This window comes from Euprymna scolopes, chromosome 36, assembly GCF_053919585.1.
Source record: "Euprymna scolopes isolate OS-2025 chromosome 36, ASM5391958v1, whole genome shotgun sequence".
NCBI lineage: Eukaryota > Metazoa > Mollusca > Cephalopoda > Sepiida > Sepiolidae > Euprymna > Euprymna scolopes.
Window position 1 is genome coordinate 4,034,247 of NC_136517.1, and position 16,841 is coordinate 4,051,087.

Consider the following 16,841-nt stretch of genomic DNA (forward strand, 5'->3'; position numbering starts at 1 on the left):
AACGCAAGGTTCACTTTCTATTTCAAATAATTGTGATTAAACATTAAATAACGCAAGGGTATATTTAGTTGATTTAATGAATATGAATACAGTCGAGTTCCTTCTCACAAGAATATGTTTGCCTGGTGTAAACCATAAATACAGATTGGTAAAGCAATCTGAGGAAGACATTGAAAGATATGCTGAAAACCTAAGGATATTACCAGCTACAACCATGAACACCCATTCATTAAGGCAACTTAATTGTATTTATCGCTTAATGTAGCCAAAACCACTCAGCTACTACAACAAATATATCCGTTTCACATGCCATATCATCTGTATATATGAAAATCAATATGCATGTGAGTGTATGTATGTATGTATGTACATGTGATGTGTGTGTGTTCCCTATATAAAAAAAGTTAGAGAATCTATAAAATCTAAAAATGTATTCTTATGTAAAATTTACCAGGGAAGACAATGGAAGTTTTCCTGAATCTCTAAGTGCACCCCTAAGAGAGCTGTGAAGGCATAACCCCCCCCTCAAAAAAAAAACTTCAAATATATCCGATTTTGATAAAATTTTAGTTCTATGCATAAAATTTAATGGAAGTGGTTCCAAATGTCCATGTTAACCTCTTTGTGCCAAATATATCCATATCCCCATCTCTAAGTTACTCATGGAGATAAACCCCTTACAACTTGAAATTTGTTTATCCAATCTTTCTTTTAAGTATTATTTGAAAGGTAGACTTAACAAATGTCTGAATTATTTCGTTGGAAAAGTATCCGTCGAGAAACATCGCGTATGTGGTTTTGATTCTACCTCCCAATTATTTTTTCTAATTATATGAAATCAAAGGATATACGTTTCCTTTTTTGTTTTTATCTTCTTCTAGCTTCTATTATACTAGCATGGATACCCAGCATTGCCCGGGTCAACATGAAGTTTGGTTTAGACACAGCTTCTATATTCAGAATATTGAGAACTTTCATTGATACCCACCCCACCACACAACGATTTCAAAAATAAAAGAACCGATAAAAATACAAATATGTAATTGCCCAAAAAAGAAGTAGTACGTGACAAGCTATTCTCTGGATATTGAGCACTTTTTGTTGCCCGTGCGCTGGACCCCCCCCCCCCCAATAAATAAACGAATCAAAATATCAGGGATTGGCCGTGCGATCAAAGGGTACAAGGCAAAAAGTTACAGGAAAACGCGTTTTCCCACATAGCCACAAGTGCTTATGACGTCATGACGTTGAAAATAAGCTTTTTAATTAAACATAGTTTTAGTTAATTACGCGTGTGATTTGCAAAAACATTGATGTGAATAAGAACCACCTCCTTCCAAAAACTGATCCAGTTGACCACTACATAATCTTTTTTTTTTAATTTTACATATGATGCATCCGAGGCATTGCTATTTCAGATGGTACTGGTTTCGACACAGTGGGATGCGGCTGACAAAAGTCAATCCACCCTGATGACGGCAAAAAGCTAGAAATATGCATGTCCATGGGTTTACATTATATGCACATAATAGTTAAAAAAAATAAATATATATATATATATATATATAACAGGGCTCTACATTGCGAGTGAAACAGTCGCATTTGCAAGTGATTTTTCAAAGTGGCGACTAGAAATAATTAAACGCTTATCTTTTGGCGATTGTATTTCTTCCACCAAAAATCTTCTACTGAATGAAAAATATCTTTTCAATTTTTTTTTTTTTTAAATAAAATGAACAAAGTTAAATTATTTAAACAATAAAAGTTTAACAGAACTTTTTTTTTAACGAAGGCTGTTTAATAAAATATCTGAAGAAATCAGAACATAAAATTTGTTGTATATTTAGAATTGCACTAATTAAAAAAAACACAGAAAAATCTTCATGATGTACATACTTGTCACAGACCTAGATGTCATATTCTAAAAATCATATGGGTTTCACTAGTAACTTTTCACTTTGGTTAGTAAACGAAAATCTTTAGTTGTCAAAGGTCAACTAAAGATAAGTTTGTTCGTAGAGCCCTGATATATATATATAGTAAATGTTGTGTTGAAGCATTATATACAGGGTGTTTGAGATAAATCTAACAGAATAACATTTAATTTCTTTTTCCCAGAGTTTTTAAATTTATTCATACCAACTTGGCTTACTTTTAAAGTTTAAGCCTTTCTTCATTCATACACAGGATGACAGCAAAATGAATGACTGGGAGTCACTTGAACCATGGAAGAGAATAACTTCTATCGTGATGATTTGCGTCATCAAAATAAAGAGTTATGGTTGCTACTCAATGTTCCCTGAACACTGTCAAAACAATCCGGCATGAACTATAGAATTGCAACGAAGCATACAAGGATGTGGCTAAAAGCAACTTAACAGAAGATCTGATTGCTATTGCATAGCAGAATTCCTTAAAAATCTGCAGAAAAAGTGTTGGAGAACCCTCTCATAAGAATTCAGGCTTTGTTTCCTGAATTGAATGTTCCACCCTCTGCCATGAAGCTTGCACGAAATGAGGACTTTTGCTACAACTCATAAAAACGTCCCAGAGGTCAACTTCTCACAGAAAAGACCCGCGAAAATCGTTTGATAAAGGCGTAGAAACTTCTGAGCAAGGCGAAATGTTCTGCAGAACCACAAACAATCTGGTTCTTTTCTGATGAACAAAAAAGTTTGTTAAGACGAAAGACACATGTAAAATAACATAACTTGCATACAATCCTAACCCGACTCTCAGAATTCTGAAGACTAAATATTCTGATAAACTGTCAAATTTATCCCAAACACTCTGCATACATATTATATAATAATTTAATAAATGTTTAAAAAAAAAAAAAAACTTTAATACAAACAATTGTTTCTGCCCATTTATTTAAAAACATACATTTTCCTGATGAGCAAAATATAACAATATATTTTTTATCGTCTTGAAATGTTATTTAAAACAAATTCATAACATTTACTAAATTATTGTTATATCTTTTTTTTTTTTTTTTTTTACAAAGGCATCACCACATTATCAAGGCCCAGAGGCCACTCTAGGATAAGGGTTAAAGAGTGTACAGTAGAAATTGGTTAATATAGTAATCATCAGTAATGAAAATTTGGTAAATTTGATAACTTATATGGAACGGCTCATCAAGAACTTATTTACTTTAGACTTGAACACAACCATATTGTAGTCAGCCGGAAAGCAGGAAAACGGAAGACAATTCCACAGGCATGCAGTTCTAAGAAAAAAGCTTTGTTCATGGAATCTACGTTTAGGTTTAGGCACAGATAAAGAGTGGGGGAAATTATTGATAGTGTTTACAGCTAGACGAGTGTTTCTTGTGAAAGTTTGGCGAGGGGGGACCATAGATTGAAGCTCAGTTGAACACTTTCCATGAAAATAACGATACATCAGAGACAAACTCGCAACATCTCTTCTGTGAGATAGAGGTTGCAAGGAGGAGAAAAGGACATCTCCTACGAGGCTACGAAGTCTATTTTGAACTCTATCAAGGCAGGACAAGTCATTTCTAGCAGCTCCTGCCCAGATGTGGCAACAGTATTCCATCCTTGGACGTACCTGGCTCTTATATAGATAGAGAATAGCATCAGCAGTGAGATATCTACCGGATCGATAGAAAGATCCCACCATTTTTCCAGTGGCCTTGGCAACAGATTTGATATACGTGTTCCATTTAAGATCAGGAGTAATGGTCAAGCCCAGAAGCTTGTCAAAACTTGAGGCCTCCTGAAGACGAGAGCCATTCATTTCAATTGATGACAAATGTGGATTAGAATGTTGATGATGTAAAGAGAGAAGCTTGGTTTTAGATGCATTAAAAGTAACCAGCCACTCCTTTCCCCATTGTACTACGTGCTCAAGATCAGAGGAGAGAGAATTGGAGAGAACTTGGTCGTTTACTGTCTTAGATGTGGTACCATAAATGGTAGTGTCGTCAGCATAAATGTCTACAAATGATGTAAGGATATGATTTGGAAGATCATTGACACAGTAATGTAGTAGAGGCTATGTGCAAGTAGTCTCCTACCAAGCAATGACCTCGTGGTGACCTCTACACCTGGGAAGGAAGGGCTATGTGGAGCATGGGTTCTACACATCATTTCCCTTTGATGAGTGGAACTACAAGCACCAACCTCATCAACCCACAACTACACTGGGCTGGCCATGTCTCCAGAATGGAAGACCACCACCTTTCCCAAATCACCTTGTATAGCAAACTTTCCATTGGCCACTGTCACAAACGAGCACGAAAGAAACGGTACAAAGATTGTCTGAAGAAATCTCTTGGTACTGTCACATCGACTATTGCCAGTGGTCAACCCTTGCAACGGACCGAGGTGTTTGGCGGCACACCATCTATCAAGCAGTTTTCTGGATTGTTAACAAGGCATATCAAATATGTGAAAGGAAAGTCTCCAACACAAGGAAATAAATGATTTCAAATCATATCCCAACGCAAGGAAATAAATGATTTCAAATCATATCCCAACGCAAGGAAATAAATGATTTCAAGTCATATCCCAACATGTTTTGAAATCTAAATAGTTTGATCACAACAATAATAACAAAAGATCTGTCAAGTTTCCTTTGGGTTTTTATTGTTTTATCAGCAAAACAGAATTATGTTTGAAATAGTTTATTGTGGGAAAATTACACATAAAAAATCGCTTATTTTATTGTGGGAAAATTACGCATAAAAAATCGCTTATTTTAAGGGAACGAAATGGAGGAATTAAAAAGTGCGATGTTGGACATCATTAAATACTGACAAGATGAATGAGTTCAACTAGAAGAGAAATTTCAAGAAGAACAATTGGAATATCTGAAGAAAATGGAAATAGAAAAGATTCGTCTAGAAAGTTCAAGAAAAACAATGTAAGAATTTGAGGAAATATTTCTTCATATGGAATAAGAACAGAAAAAATACTAATTATCAAATAGAAGTCAAAACGTTGAACATGAACGCTTATTGTCACAAAATGCTATTTAGAGCATTACTGATAATTTTACTTGTGATCCTGAAAAAGAAATTGTGTTTGCTTCGTATTTTATATGATATGAAGATCTTTATAATACAGACTTCCAATTGGATCGATTATAAAATGGTTGGTTTGCTCTTAAGAAAATTGTGTACTGTTGAACACAAACTCATCAATTATGTATTGCCACAAAACAAAACTTTACATTTGCTAAAGCGGTACAATTATTAACTTAAAATGTTTAGATTTAAAATCTTAATTCTTCGATAAAACTGCACACACAAGATGCCACCATCTAAAAATATGTCTGACTTTGAACACCCTTTAAAATCATTACAAAATATAAAAAAAATAATTTTTTGGAAAATTCATATTTCATAAATTTTGGAATGAATTTGAGGAAAATGGAAATAAGACGAAATATTAAAACTTTTCGTCATCACTTCAATTTTTTTTTTTTTTTTTTTCAAACATTCAGAATACTATTCTCATCTTTGTCGTTTCATTCACGTTTCAAGTGACCAACTTTCTTCAGATCAATCTGGTAATCTTCTAGTTACAATTAGAAACCTTCAAGTCAAGCTTGGGAACATGAACAAAATTTTAAATTGGACTCTTTTATCACACATAGATTGTTCTCGTTTTATTAGCTATGATTGTATTGAAAAGTTTTTGTTATTCTTAGTGGTAAAAATTCAACTGCCAGAAGATTGTCATTTAAAACCAATTGTTAGCCAACACTTTAATCGTTATGCAATGAGTCAATGTAAATAATTCTGAATTTTTATTTCCTTTAATTCAATCTTGTCTTAGATGCGTCGTATGATGACTTATCACCGTAATATTTCTTTGTAATATTATTTCTTTTAAGCGACAGATTAACAAATAACTTTTCCTATGAGAACAGGTTAATTTATTGCTAGTCCTGTATAGTGCACCTACCGGGGAATACCAACAGGGCTGCTTAGGCAATTTCCAAATCTCACCTTCCTGAGATTGTGTTTAATGTTGGAGGGAGATAGATATTCATCGATGACTGACAGCATGATAATGGTCTGCCATCCTGGATTGAATAACTTGTTCAGTTCAAAATTATGTCCAGGTCAAAGAGTTCAACATGAAGATTTTCAAGTTCAAATAAAAAGTTTCAGAGTTTCAAAAAACATGCCTGAAGATCAGAGCTTAAATCAGCTGAGACGTTGTAAATCTAGCAACCAAGATGAGAATAATAGTTTGAATAATCCAAATTATTATGTTTCATCATTCCAAAATATAATATCTTTAAAGTCAAACAAATTAATTGTTCAAAAAATTTTTAATGCTGAAAATTAAAATTTGAAAGACAAAGATTCATTTTATTCAATCCGAGGAAACATTTGATGTTTGTCGAAAAATTAAAAAAAAAAAAATGATTTCTAAGAAATTTAAATAGTTTGTCTTCCTTCTTTTTAATTGTATTTTTCATCTTCCTTTAAATTACTTCTGCTAACCCAACCTGCTATTTTAATTTATTTGAAATTCTGTTAAGAAATTTAAAAAAATTAAAATTGTTTTAAATAAAATGTAGATAAACTTTTAAAAGAAAGCTTATTAAAAAAAATAATAATAAATGAAAATAAAATTGAAGTATTTTTAATGGGGATAAAAATTTAAAAAATTAAACCAAATAAAAAAAGCTAATAAGCATATAAACAAAAATCAAATCAATAAAAAGTGGAAATTAAATACAAAAAAAAAATAATAATTTATAAAAATGTTAAAAGTAAAAAAAAAATTAAAAAACAAATAAATATCAATAAATAAAAATTCAATTTCCAAGTTCCATATAATCTTGATTATTATTTTAAAACGTTCATTTTCAAGTTATGAAGACATAATATGATAAATTGTTTTTCTTGAATTTCTTTAGCTTCATTCATTCTTGTACCTCTTTCTAACACATTCCATAAGTGATGTTTTTGACAAAAGGATAAGAATTGCTGTTTTCTCAGTCACCTGTTATTTTGAGTAGGTGGTGTGTGAAGATTTCCAATTCTCTCATAATATTCATCATCATTTGACTGTCAATCTATCCATATATCGCCTCTACAACCATTGATACCCATGACAAATAATACCCTACCTAAGAATTCTTCCTTCAAACTCCTCGGCCTAACATTCATGAGCAATATGAACTGAAACAAATATATTGAGGACATTGTGAAGGCTGCTGCAAAGAAGGTGGGTTCCCTCTATCGTGCTAGAAGACTACTCACACCTGAGAGTATCCTGCACCTCTACAAGGCCACCATTTGCCCATGCATGGAGTATTGTTGCCACATCTGCCACTGGTCTCTCCCTCTTGGATAGGGTTCAAAAAAGTTTTCAATACAGACTTTGGAATTCCCTTCCTGCTACCTGCTTTCCTGACTGTACTTATATGCAGAAGTTTAAACCAACATCTTGTTAATCTTTCCTAGGCATAATTTCAAATAGTAGCCCCTTATGTTCAAGTGGTGATATGTTTTGTTAGAAGTGAACGAGGATAAAAAAAAAATCATTAACCCTTATTCTTAAAAGGTTTTCAGTCATTCATTAAAAAAAAAAATTAAACTCCTCATCAAAATAAAATGCAGCATACAGTTGTTAAAATAAATTCTTTTGTTGCGGAACAAAGGATGAGAATTGTCCGTTAATTACTGAAATTCCAACAATTTTATTAACTGACCCATGCGGAAAGTGTCATCTATAAAACAAACAAATTTGCTTTTCTTTCATACGAAATAATCAATTCTGTCGTTATTCCAACTTTAGAACATCTGGGAGGCGAGGAGGGGTCCTGTATACCTTAGACAAAAAAAATCATTCTCTTTACAAGTCATTAACGGGTCAAGAAAAGCAATTTAATAAGCCAAGCAATTGAAAAAAAAATATTAAAAAAATGTGTTTTTCGTCTAACCTGTGGTTGTAGTGTCAGGAAACATCGGAGCAAAGACATGGGCTGCAAAATCTTCAAACATGGTCGGTTCTATGTGTTTCTGGATGATATTCGCCAGACACTTGGCACGTTCCTCATAACTGAAGGGAAAGACCGTCAAAGAAAACAAGTGTAGAAAATTTTTTAGAAAAACATAAAAAGCAGAAATTCTCTCCCCTTGTGATCACTACTTCTTGAATAAACAATCATCGGGCATAACTTTTGTTGGATGTTTGTGGAAAAACTAATGTGTGTATACTAACATATGAAGTTATCTGGCTGTCCCTTTAAGTGCAATTGTCTGAATCTCTTGCACTTGGTTCACTGGGTATATTTGCCAGGTAGTTTTTGAAATTCTTTTTCATGAGTCCAGTTGCTCCTTTAATAACTGGAATGATAGAGTTTCAATAAAGTAAGTTTTATATATATATACTAGCGGAGGGGCACCCGGTGTTGCCCGGGTGTTTGGAAGTGTGTGTGTGGTTTTGGGTAAATCAAAACAAAAGAATAATAAAAAATCGTTGCCCAGGTGTTTGTGTCGGGGGAGGGGGTGGGGAATAAAAATAAAAAGTTTTGGTAGGTAAGTATGAAGGATCGAACCCGAAGCCTTGAGGCGAAGTGGGAAATTAAAGTGTGAAAAAAAAACATGCGATGTTAACCACTGGGCAACCAAGAAAAAGTAACGTAAACATGTTTGAATTTATTTAAGTATTAAGAATTGGCAGGTGCCCATACTTAATGACTTAATGAGGTCAACTTTGACTGCGGGGCAGTATTTTATTTACTGCGGGGCAGCTTTTTTTATTTTTTTTTTGTTTCCCCAAGCTGTTGGGGGGGGGGGGGGGGCAGCTCCCCATAAAAAGCGGATTGTCCAAATTCAATAGCAATTGTCTGATATAAGGAGAAACTTCACATTGACTTTTGGACGTTCCCGGTGCGATCATTGGGAACAATGTCTTAAGCTCCGTTTCGTTTTTATTATACGAAAAAGCCCAATCCACATGTGGCAATTGAAAAATTTGGAATATTTAGCTTTTCAAACTCGGGCAAATTAAATAGACAGGCAACCCCCGTTGTTAACTTGTAGATATTACCATTTAGACGTGATAGAAAAAGTTTTAAGGAGTGAGCCGATCGATCGCTTCTCGGAAAACAGCCTTTCTCAGACATACACAAAAAGCAAACACACACACATTTTCACTTTTATATATATACTAGCGGGGGGTACCCGACGTTGCCCTGGTGTTTGGAGGTGTGTGTGATTTTAGTTAAATTAAAACACCCAGGTGTTTGTGTCGGTAAAAGAAAAAAAGTTTTGGTAGGTAAGTATGAAGGATCGAACCCGAAACCCTCGAGTCGAAGTTGGAAATTTAAGTGTGAAAAAAAAACGTACAAAGTTAACCACTAGGCCACTGCCTGTTAATCTTTCCATTTATTTCATAGATAATCCTTTCCTTATTGTCTGCAGTTTTGAGTCTGAGTCATTTATTTCCTAACACTGTTCTTCCCTGGTTTATAAATAGAATATTTTTAGTGTCATTTTTAACTTCTTTTTTTATTTTATTCTGGCCTTCAGTCATGCATTTTGGCCATGTATATATTTTTGGACTGAAAAACTTGACATAAAATCCTCATCATTGACAAAATCAATTCTGTAGTCTGCTATAGTATCCATTAAGTCAATAAAATACAAGTTTCATTTGTCTGGTCAGTCACTATAGCAACAAGGGTTTTGACTGAATGACAAATATATATTATTCATTATTGAAATCCTTTGAGATGAGTAATTTGTGTATTTATTTATTTACGGACTGTTATCCTCATCTTCACAGTTGCAGTTTCACCTCATTTTAGCCAATTCACCTTCTGGCCTTCTTCAGGTGGTTAACCGCAACATGGATTTGAACTGGTGTCAATCACATGCACCAAAACCGTTCATTTTTAAAGCGCAGAACATACAAAGAAGTTTTTTACCAATTCACCATTTCTCTGGTTCAAAGACACAAAAAAGGATACTGTGAATGATAGAGAGGCATTTGGGCCCGCTTCGTTCGACTGGCATTAATAGCTGTGGCTCGGACTAGACAGGGAAGGATCTTGGCATCAACGATTGCGCCATCAAATAATGGTCCAAAATGAATCTGAAATTAAAAGAACAAATTTTACGATAAAAAATGAAAAATAGGAAGGTCGTTCCAAAAGTAAAGCCTCTTTTATTTTTACTTTAAAAGTTAAAGAACTACAAAGACGAGAGTGGTACCATTAAAATAAGCAATCTTTTCTGCTCCAGAATTTATTTTTCTACATAGTCACCACCATTCTCAATGCACTTTTGCCAGTAATGAATGATGGCTTCTGGAGAGCACTTTATTATATGAGGATTATTCCTAAAGTAAAGCTTCCTACTTTCTTTTTTTTTTTAACTTAAAAAGTTGAATAGCTACGAAGCCATGAGTGGTACCATTAAAACTAGTGCCCTTTTGTGCTCCATAATTTATTTTTCTACAGTCACCATCTTTCTCAATCTATTTTTGCCAGGAATTCAATGATGCATCTCTGCTTCTGATGCATGTCTATGACAGGAGTTGCTTTCTTAGTCTCACAATGTCAGTATCTGCAACAGAGAGATGAAACTTTCAGGTCATGAATGCATAAGTTCAGTCATCATAATTGTTGTTTTAACTTAAGAGAAAGGAAAACAGAAGTCTTACTGCGTGTGTGCGTCGAGCAAGGTCGGGCAAGAAAGAGAGATATCAAAGATGGCGCCCGTAATTTTATGAACAGTGATTTTATGAACAGTGATCTCGTAAAGTCTCACAAAATCACACTGCACACATGCACATAAGGGGAATTACAGGCTGTAGAAAAGGAGCTTTAGTTAAGAAGTACAGGAGTGGACGATTGTCAGTGCTAGTCACATTGTTGGATTTCGAGCCACGTGTTTGTTGGCCCGTTGCTACAATCTTTTCTTGAGTTAAAACCAGAAGAACAAGCTATTTTAGCTATGGCCACCGGCCTGAACAATATGATAAAGCCGTTCAGTGGCTAAGGCGATGTGGTGGCTTGGCTAAAGAAAGTGGACCTAGGGGGAAGCTCTAAAAGATAAGTAATATTACCACAGTGATACTGTTGTTCCTGGAGGAGGACATGCTAGCCCTATACTTGGAGCTGAATGAGCGGGAACAGGACGACGCTGATGCAATCAAAGTCAGATTGATCCAGGCATTTACCGAAGGGCAGTTTGAGGGGTTCAACAGATTAAAAGAGATGAGGTGGATAGGGAAATCCATCGATGTGCATGCTAATGAGCTTAAAAGATTATTGGAGTTAGTAGGATTTAGGAGGCAGGGAGTGAGTCACGTGGTCAAGATGGTGTTTGTCACTGGGTTCCCGGAACAAATTTCCAAGAGTTTGCTGTAGGTTCCGGGTATCGAGACCTTGGAGGTGAGCGAGCTACTCCCAACTGCGAAAATCTTAATGAGTACCCACCCCTCTGGGTCTGTGGGAACAGCGACAAAAGCATGGAAAAATGTGAACAGAAGCCGACCAAGACTGCGATGTGCATGTTTTGAATGTGGGAGCCCGCACCTGCAGAGAGACTGCATGAAGTTCTTGGAAAGGACGGTATGCCACAGGTGTAATCAGAGTGGTCACATGGCAGTGAACTGCACGAGTCATGAAACTGGCAAGTGGGAGCCAAAGTACCAGCGCCTACCCAGACTCTGGAATAATGGCGCACACTCACAGCAGATGCCCAAGTGAAAGATTGTGGTGGAAGGCCAAGAAGTCGTGGCCCTTATCGACATTGGCTGTACCACTACTATGGTGCACACAAGCCTGGTCGGAGGATGGAAAGGGAAGGGCGAAGTAGTGGCATTAGATGGGTCACAAGTGAAGCGTAGAGGAAGGAGAACCATCATGATTGAAACTGACGATCAATGGATGAGGGTCCCTGCAGTTGTCATGAACCAACTGGTGCCTGGTGTCCAAGCGATTGTCGGAATTGATGTAATATCACAGTCAGCAGTGATGGCATGAGGTTCAGACGCAGTGATAGAACTGGTCAACGAAGGGATCAAAGAGGCCGGAGAAAAGAGATGGCTATCGATCATTGATCCGGATTTTCAAGCAGAATTTGATGGAAATCAGTGGATGGTGGAAGAGTAAACTACCGATGCTAACAAACAGGTTAGGGTGGTATGCTACGATGATTCGCTCAAAGGAGGAGCAAGAAAGGATTTTGAATGAGAAGTGGACAGATGGATTGAGAAGAGTATACTGTTGCCGTGGACGGATGATGTTGAATCGGACATCTTGCCCTTGATGTCCATTCTGCAACCAACAGAAGGGAAGGTCAGACCAATTCTGGATTCCTGAGAGTTGAACCAACATGTTGAGTACCATACTGAGGGTGATGCTGTAGATGTATGCTGTGAGATCATTAGAAAATGGAGGCAAATGAACGCTGCGTCTTCATTGGTCGATCTAAAATCTTTCCACTTGCAACTTCGCATCGCCAAGAAACTCTGGAAGTTGCAATTGGTCAGATGTAAAGGCAGAACCTACTGCCTTATGAGGGTGGGATTCGGGTTTAACTCCGCACCCAAGATCATGTTGATTATTCTGAGGAAAGTTCTGGAAAGAATGGAGAAAGGAGATGGTGCCGTGAGCTTGTCCATCGATGACATCCTCATAAATGAAACTCTGGTGATTGCAAAGGAGGTGTTAGTTCACTTGAAGAAGTTTGGGTTGGTCGTCAAGGCATCAGAAGAATTGGATGGGGGAGCAGTTAAAAATGAAGTGCATCAAGTGGCCTGAAATTTCAAAGGGGGAATGAGATCCCGCAAATGAAAGAAGAGCTCAACAAGCGGAAGCTATTTTTCATATGCGGCCTGGCTAAGGAACAAGGATGATGCTAGCCATATTAATGCGGCAAAAATATAGCACAATTGGATGCGGTTACCAAAGGAGTGAATAGGGTCATGAAATGGGGACTACGCAACACGTTGTGTGAAAACAGATTCTGCCACTATATTTGCATAGCTAAAATCGATGATTTCAAATGATAAATGGATAAGGACAAAAGAGGCAGCAAAGATGCTGGAGAAATGCAGGCTTGGGATGCTGACTGAACTGATGCAAGGGTGTTTATTCTGAAGCTGTGCGTAATCATGGTGGCCTCCGAGAAGAACAGGGCAGACGTTCTCATGCGAGTCAGAAAGGGCTAGTTCGGGTGTAAAAAAGAGGATGTTGCAGCAGAGTCTGATTTGGATAATGCTGGGGTGCAAGAGTTGCACAATCTGTATCATATGGGGGTAGAGAGGACATTGTACCAGGTAAGAAAAATCAACCAGAGTGTTCTCAAGGAACAAGTAAAGCCAGTGGTCAGGACTTGCAACAGGTGTCAATCAATTGCTCCAAGCGCACACAAAGCTGAAGAACTAGGTGTGACTGGGACCTGGGAAAAATTGGTAATTGATGTTTCAGGGGTGGGCTTTACATGACAATGATCAACTGCGGCCCCGGCTGCTTTGTCCTTTGGAGAAGGCTGCGAGGTGGAATAGGCAGTGAAATAGCGGCAGCCCATGACATGGTGTTTATGGAGCGAGGTCTGGTGGAAGAATTGCTAACCGACAATGGTACTGCATTTAGATTCATAGCAGTTGCGGATGTACTGAAAAATGGAATATCCTTCAATCCTTCATAGCTGCCTATAGACCCAGTGGCAACGGGATTGTAGAAAGGAACCACCGGATAATAAAGGCATTGGCAGAGAGAGGGAGCATCTTGCCCGAGCAAGTTGTTTACTGGTACAATATGTTGCCTAGATTGGGACAAGTGCAAGAGACAGTTCCACACCTGACAATATTTATGTACCCCTGGAGACATACCAGCATTGAGCCGGCAAGCAGGGAGGCAGAGACAAGAGGAACCATCAAACTCTGGGATGAAATATGAATGAAGCTCCCAAGGGCGTGATGTACCACACAGTGAAGCAGAGGACGCATGACCGGAAGTAATACGAGTAACAACATTGCGGTAGATGGGTATCAAGACATATTATCAACATCAGGCCAGTTTAAAGTGAAACCGTGGAAAGCAATGTGCTGCAAGAGGATGGTGAGGCACCTCAGAGGCCGAGAAGGGAAAGATGACTGCCACAATGGATGAGGGAGCACAAAATGTGATTTAGAGATCAGGAGGCCATGTTTAAAGTTAAGAGAAAGGAAAACAGAGGTTTTACCACGTGTGTGCATCAAGCAGGGCTGGGCAAGAAAGAGACAGATCAAAGATGGCGCCCATAGTTTTATGAATGGTGGTCTCGTAAAGTCTCACGAAATCACGCCGCACACATGTAAATAAGGGAAATTACAGGTTGTATAAAAGGCGCTCAAGTCGAGAAGTCCGAGAGTGAATCCGTACCTTTGACGATTGTCGGTGCTCATCAAATTGTTTGATTTCGAGCTATGCGGTTGTTGGCCCATTACTATGATTTTTTTTTTCTCGAGTTGAAACCAGAACAATTTGCAATCTCTTGTGATCCATTCGGGCAGAATTAAAAAAATAGGAAGCATTACTTTTGGAACATCCGTTGTAGTTATGATATTGTTTACATCATTATATATTAGTGTTTTACATGTTGACATGCGTTGGACAGCTTTTAAAAATTGACTTCCAAACTAATCTATCTCTGGTAAAGTCATAATTCAAATTACATGACCTGAAATTCAACAGATTTCCTTAGTTGGGTTAGGTTTTTTTTTATAGGCTCAATGCCTGAAGTGTTACATAAACACTAGTCTCGTCAAATCTTGCTAAATGAGAGGTTGGATGTCAACCATTAAAATGGCTAAAAGATGGATAGATATGTCCCCTGCATTTGCAATCTTTACGGTATTTACATTTAGGGAAATACAATTTACTCCCATTTTCCATAAAAGTTACTTTTAACTAAAAATAATTTTCTAATCAATTAATTTTTTGGATATATTACTATTTTCTACATGACAAGTAAGTACTGTTTTTTCTTAAAAAACATATACAAGGTGGAACAAGAAAAGACAACATGATTTCATTTCCGTTTGATGAAAACTGGTTTTCTTTCTTTGTTGCAGACCATCTACTAGTTGGCCGGTTGTGTACAAATCCCAAGAGTGATAGGAGCCTTCTATCATGTCTGAAAGTGACACAATGTTCAACGAGCGAGATCAGAGATGTGCCACTGTACAAGTAATGCTCTCTCTCTGATCCAAGTTATGACAACAGGACCATTGCCAGCACCATCAAAATGCAAATTCAGACAGTTCGATGCTTGAGGATACAGCTCAATGAAGTTTCTGGCCACGGTTTGGTCTTTGGCATGGTTTCAGGTGAGGGTCACATCATGCGACCTCACATCTTTGAAGTCGCCTTGAAAGTCAACACCAAAGCGTACCTGGATGTGTTGAAGAGTGGTGATCCCTTGGTGCAATCAGCGGACCACTGGCAGACACTGGGTGTGGCAGCAGGACTCAGTGCCAGCCCACAAGTCCAAAGAGACCTGGGCTTGGCTTCAGAAGGAATGCTACGATTTTGTACCCTTCCTCACTGGCCTCCCTCCTCCTCCGACCTGAACCCGCTGGACTACTTCGTTTGGTTATACTTCAAGAACATCACTAACATGACCTCCCACAATACCAAAACCGGCCTGATCACCGAGTATTCTCCAAGCTCCTGCCTACGCTTACTAAAAAGGCATGCTCCCAGTTCTGGACCTGTTTTAAGGCGGTTATTGAGGCTGAAAGTGATTACTTTGAATAGATGTCAGTTCTACTACATAATCAAATTACCTGAATTGATTTTTTCAATAAAGTTTTAAAATAAAAGTCAGTTAATTGATGACTTTAGTTTTCTATTATATTGAACAGTTTATGAGAGGGGGAAGTGGGGATTAATGTGATTGGAAATGTGTAAAAAGAGAAAATTTTAAAAAGGAGACAAAATACCCTTGGTTTTTAAATTATTCTATTTTCTTATATAAGATTCCGGGTTATAATGAGTATCGGCACTGATTTAAAATAAAAGAGGATATTTATAACAAGCATCTATTATATAAAAGGCAAAATGTGCGCAAACATTTGTGGATGTCCACAAAAGGCTTTTTTACCTCGGGCTTTTCGTGTCGTTTGATTCTGCGAGAAGTTTTCGCATACTTCCCAGATCATAATATCTTAGATTCGCAAACGGCCATCGTCTCTATATTTTTTTTTTTATCGAGTTAAACAAAATTCTCACCGTGTCGTCATCTCCAGTGTTTGTTTGTCTTTTTCGTATAAACAAAGCTAAACTATTCAAATGCAAACTCCTGGCCTTCAAGCCGGGTAGTATCTGTTCTGTAATTGGTCCTTAGGGGAAACCCTTCATACTGAAACAATTACTATTTATTTAGATACTGCCAGAATGCTCCCTTTTTAGGGGGAATTGGTTTTCCCCCGGATTAAAAACAACCTTGTGTCTAATTTGCTTTCATGGAAGGTTTAAAAGCAATGCCATTTCTGCAAATCATATTAACTATGTTAAATTTAAACGCTTTAGGGTGCATCATGGAGTAGCAGTAAGACGTCAGATTTTCTTTCACTTTCTTTTCTGCCTTCGCGTCACAGGTTGAAAGCTTGCCTGCCTACTACCACATTTTTTTTTTATTGCTCAAAACACACCTACAAACACCCGGACAATCCCGGGCACCCAGGCTAGTAAAATATGAAACAGATTTTTCCATCAAGTAAAAAAAAAAAAAGTATATTCCTTATAAAATAAATGCTTAATTTTTCAAGTTCTAAAATAAAATATTAAATATTTTGCTTCAATTAAATAGGGTAAAATTATTTTAAGCTCAAAAGCGCACGTTTCTC

The 16,841-nt window shown here is 37.0% G+C and overlaps 1 protein-coding gene across 14 annotated transcripts in view; it reads right to left on the reverse strand.

Moving 5' to 3' along the window:
- LOC145260287 (ral GTPase-activating protein subunit alpha-1-like) overlaps positions 1–16,841 on the reverse strand; it is a 476,501-nt gene that overhangs the window by 183,337 nt on the left and 276,323 nt on the right. For all 14 annotated transcript variants that reach the window (XM_080118139.1, XM_080118137.1, XM_080118136.1 and 11 more), the window contains 2 exons: positions 9,967–10,091; positions 7,933–8,051 (listed from right to left, as the gene is read on the reverse strand). In XM_080118139.1, coding sequence (XP_079974265.1) covers positions 7,933–8,051; positions 9,967–10,091 — 244 coding nt within the window. The remainder of the gene's footprint in view (positions 1–7,932; positions 8,052–9,966; positions 10,092–16,841) is intronic.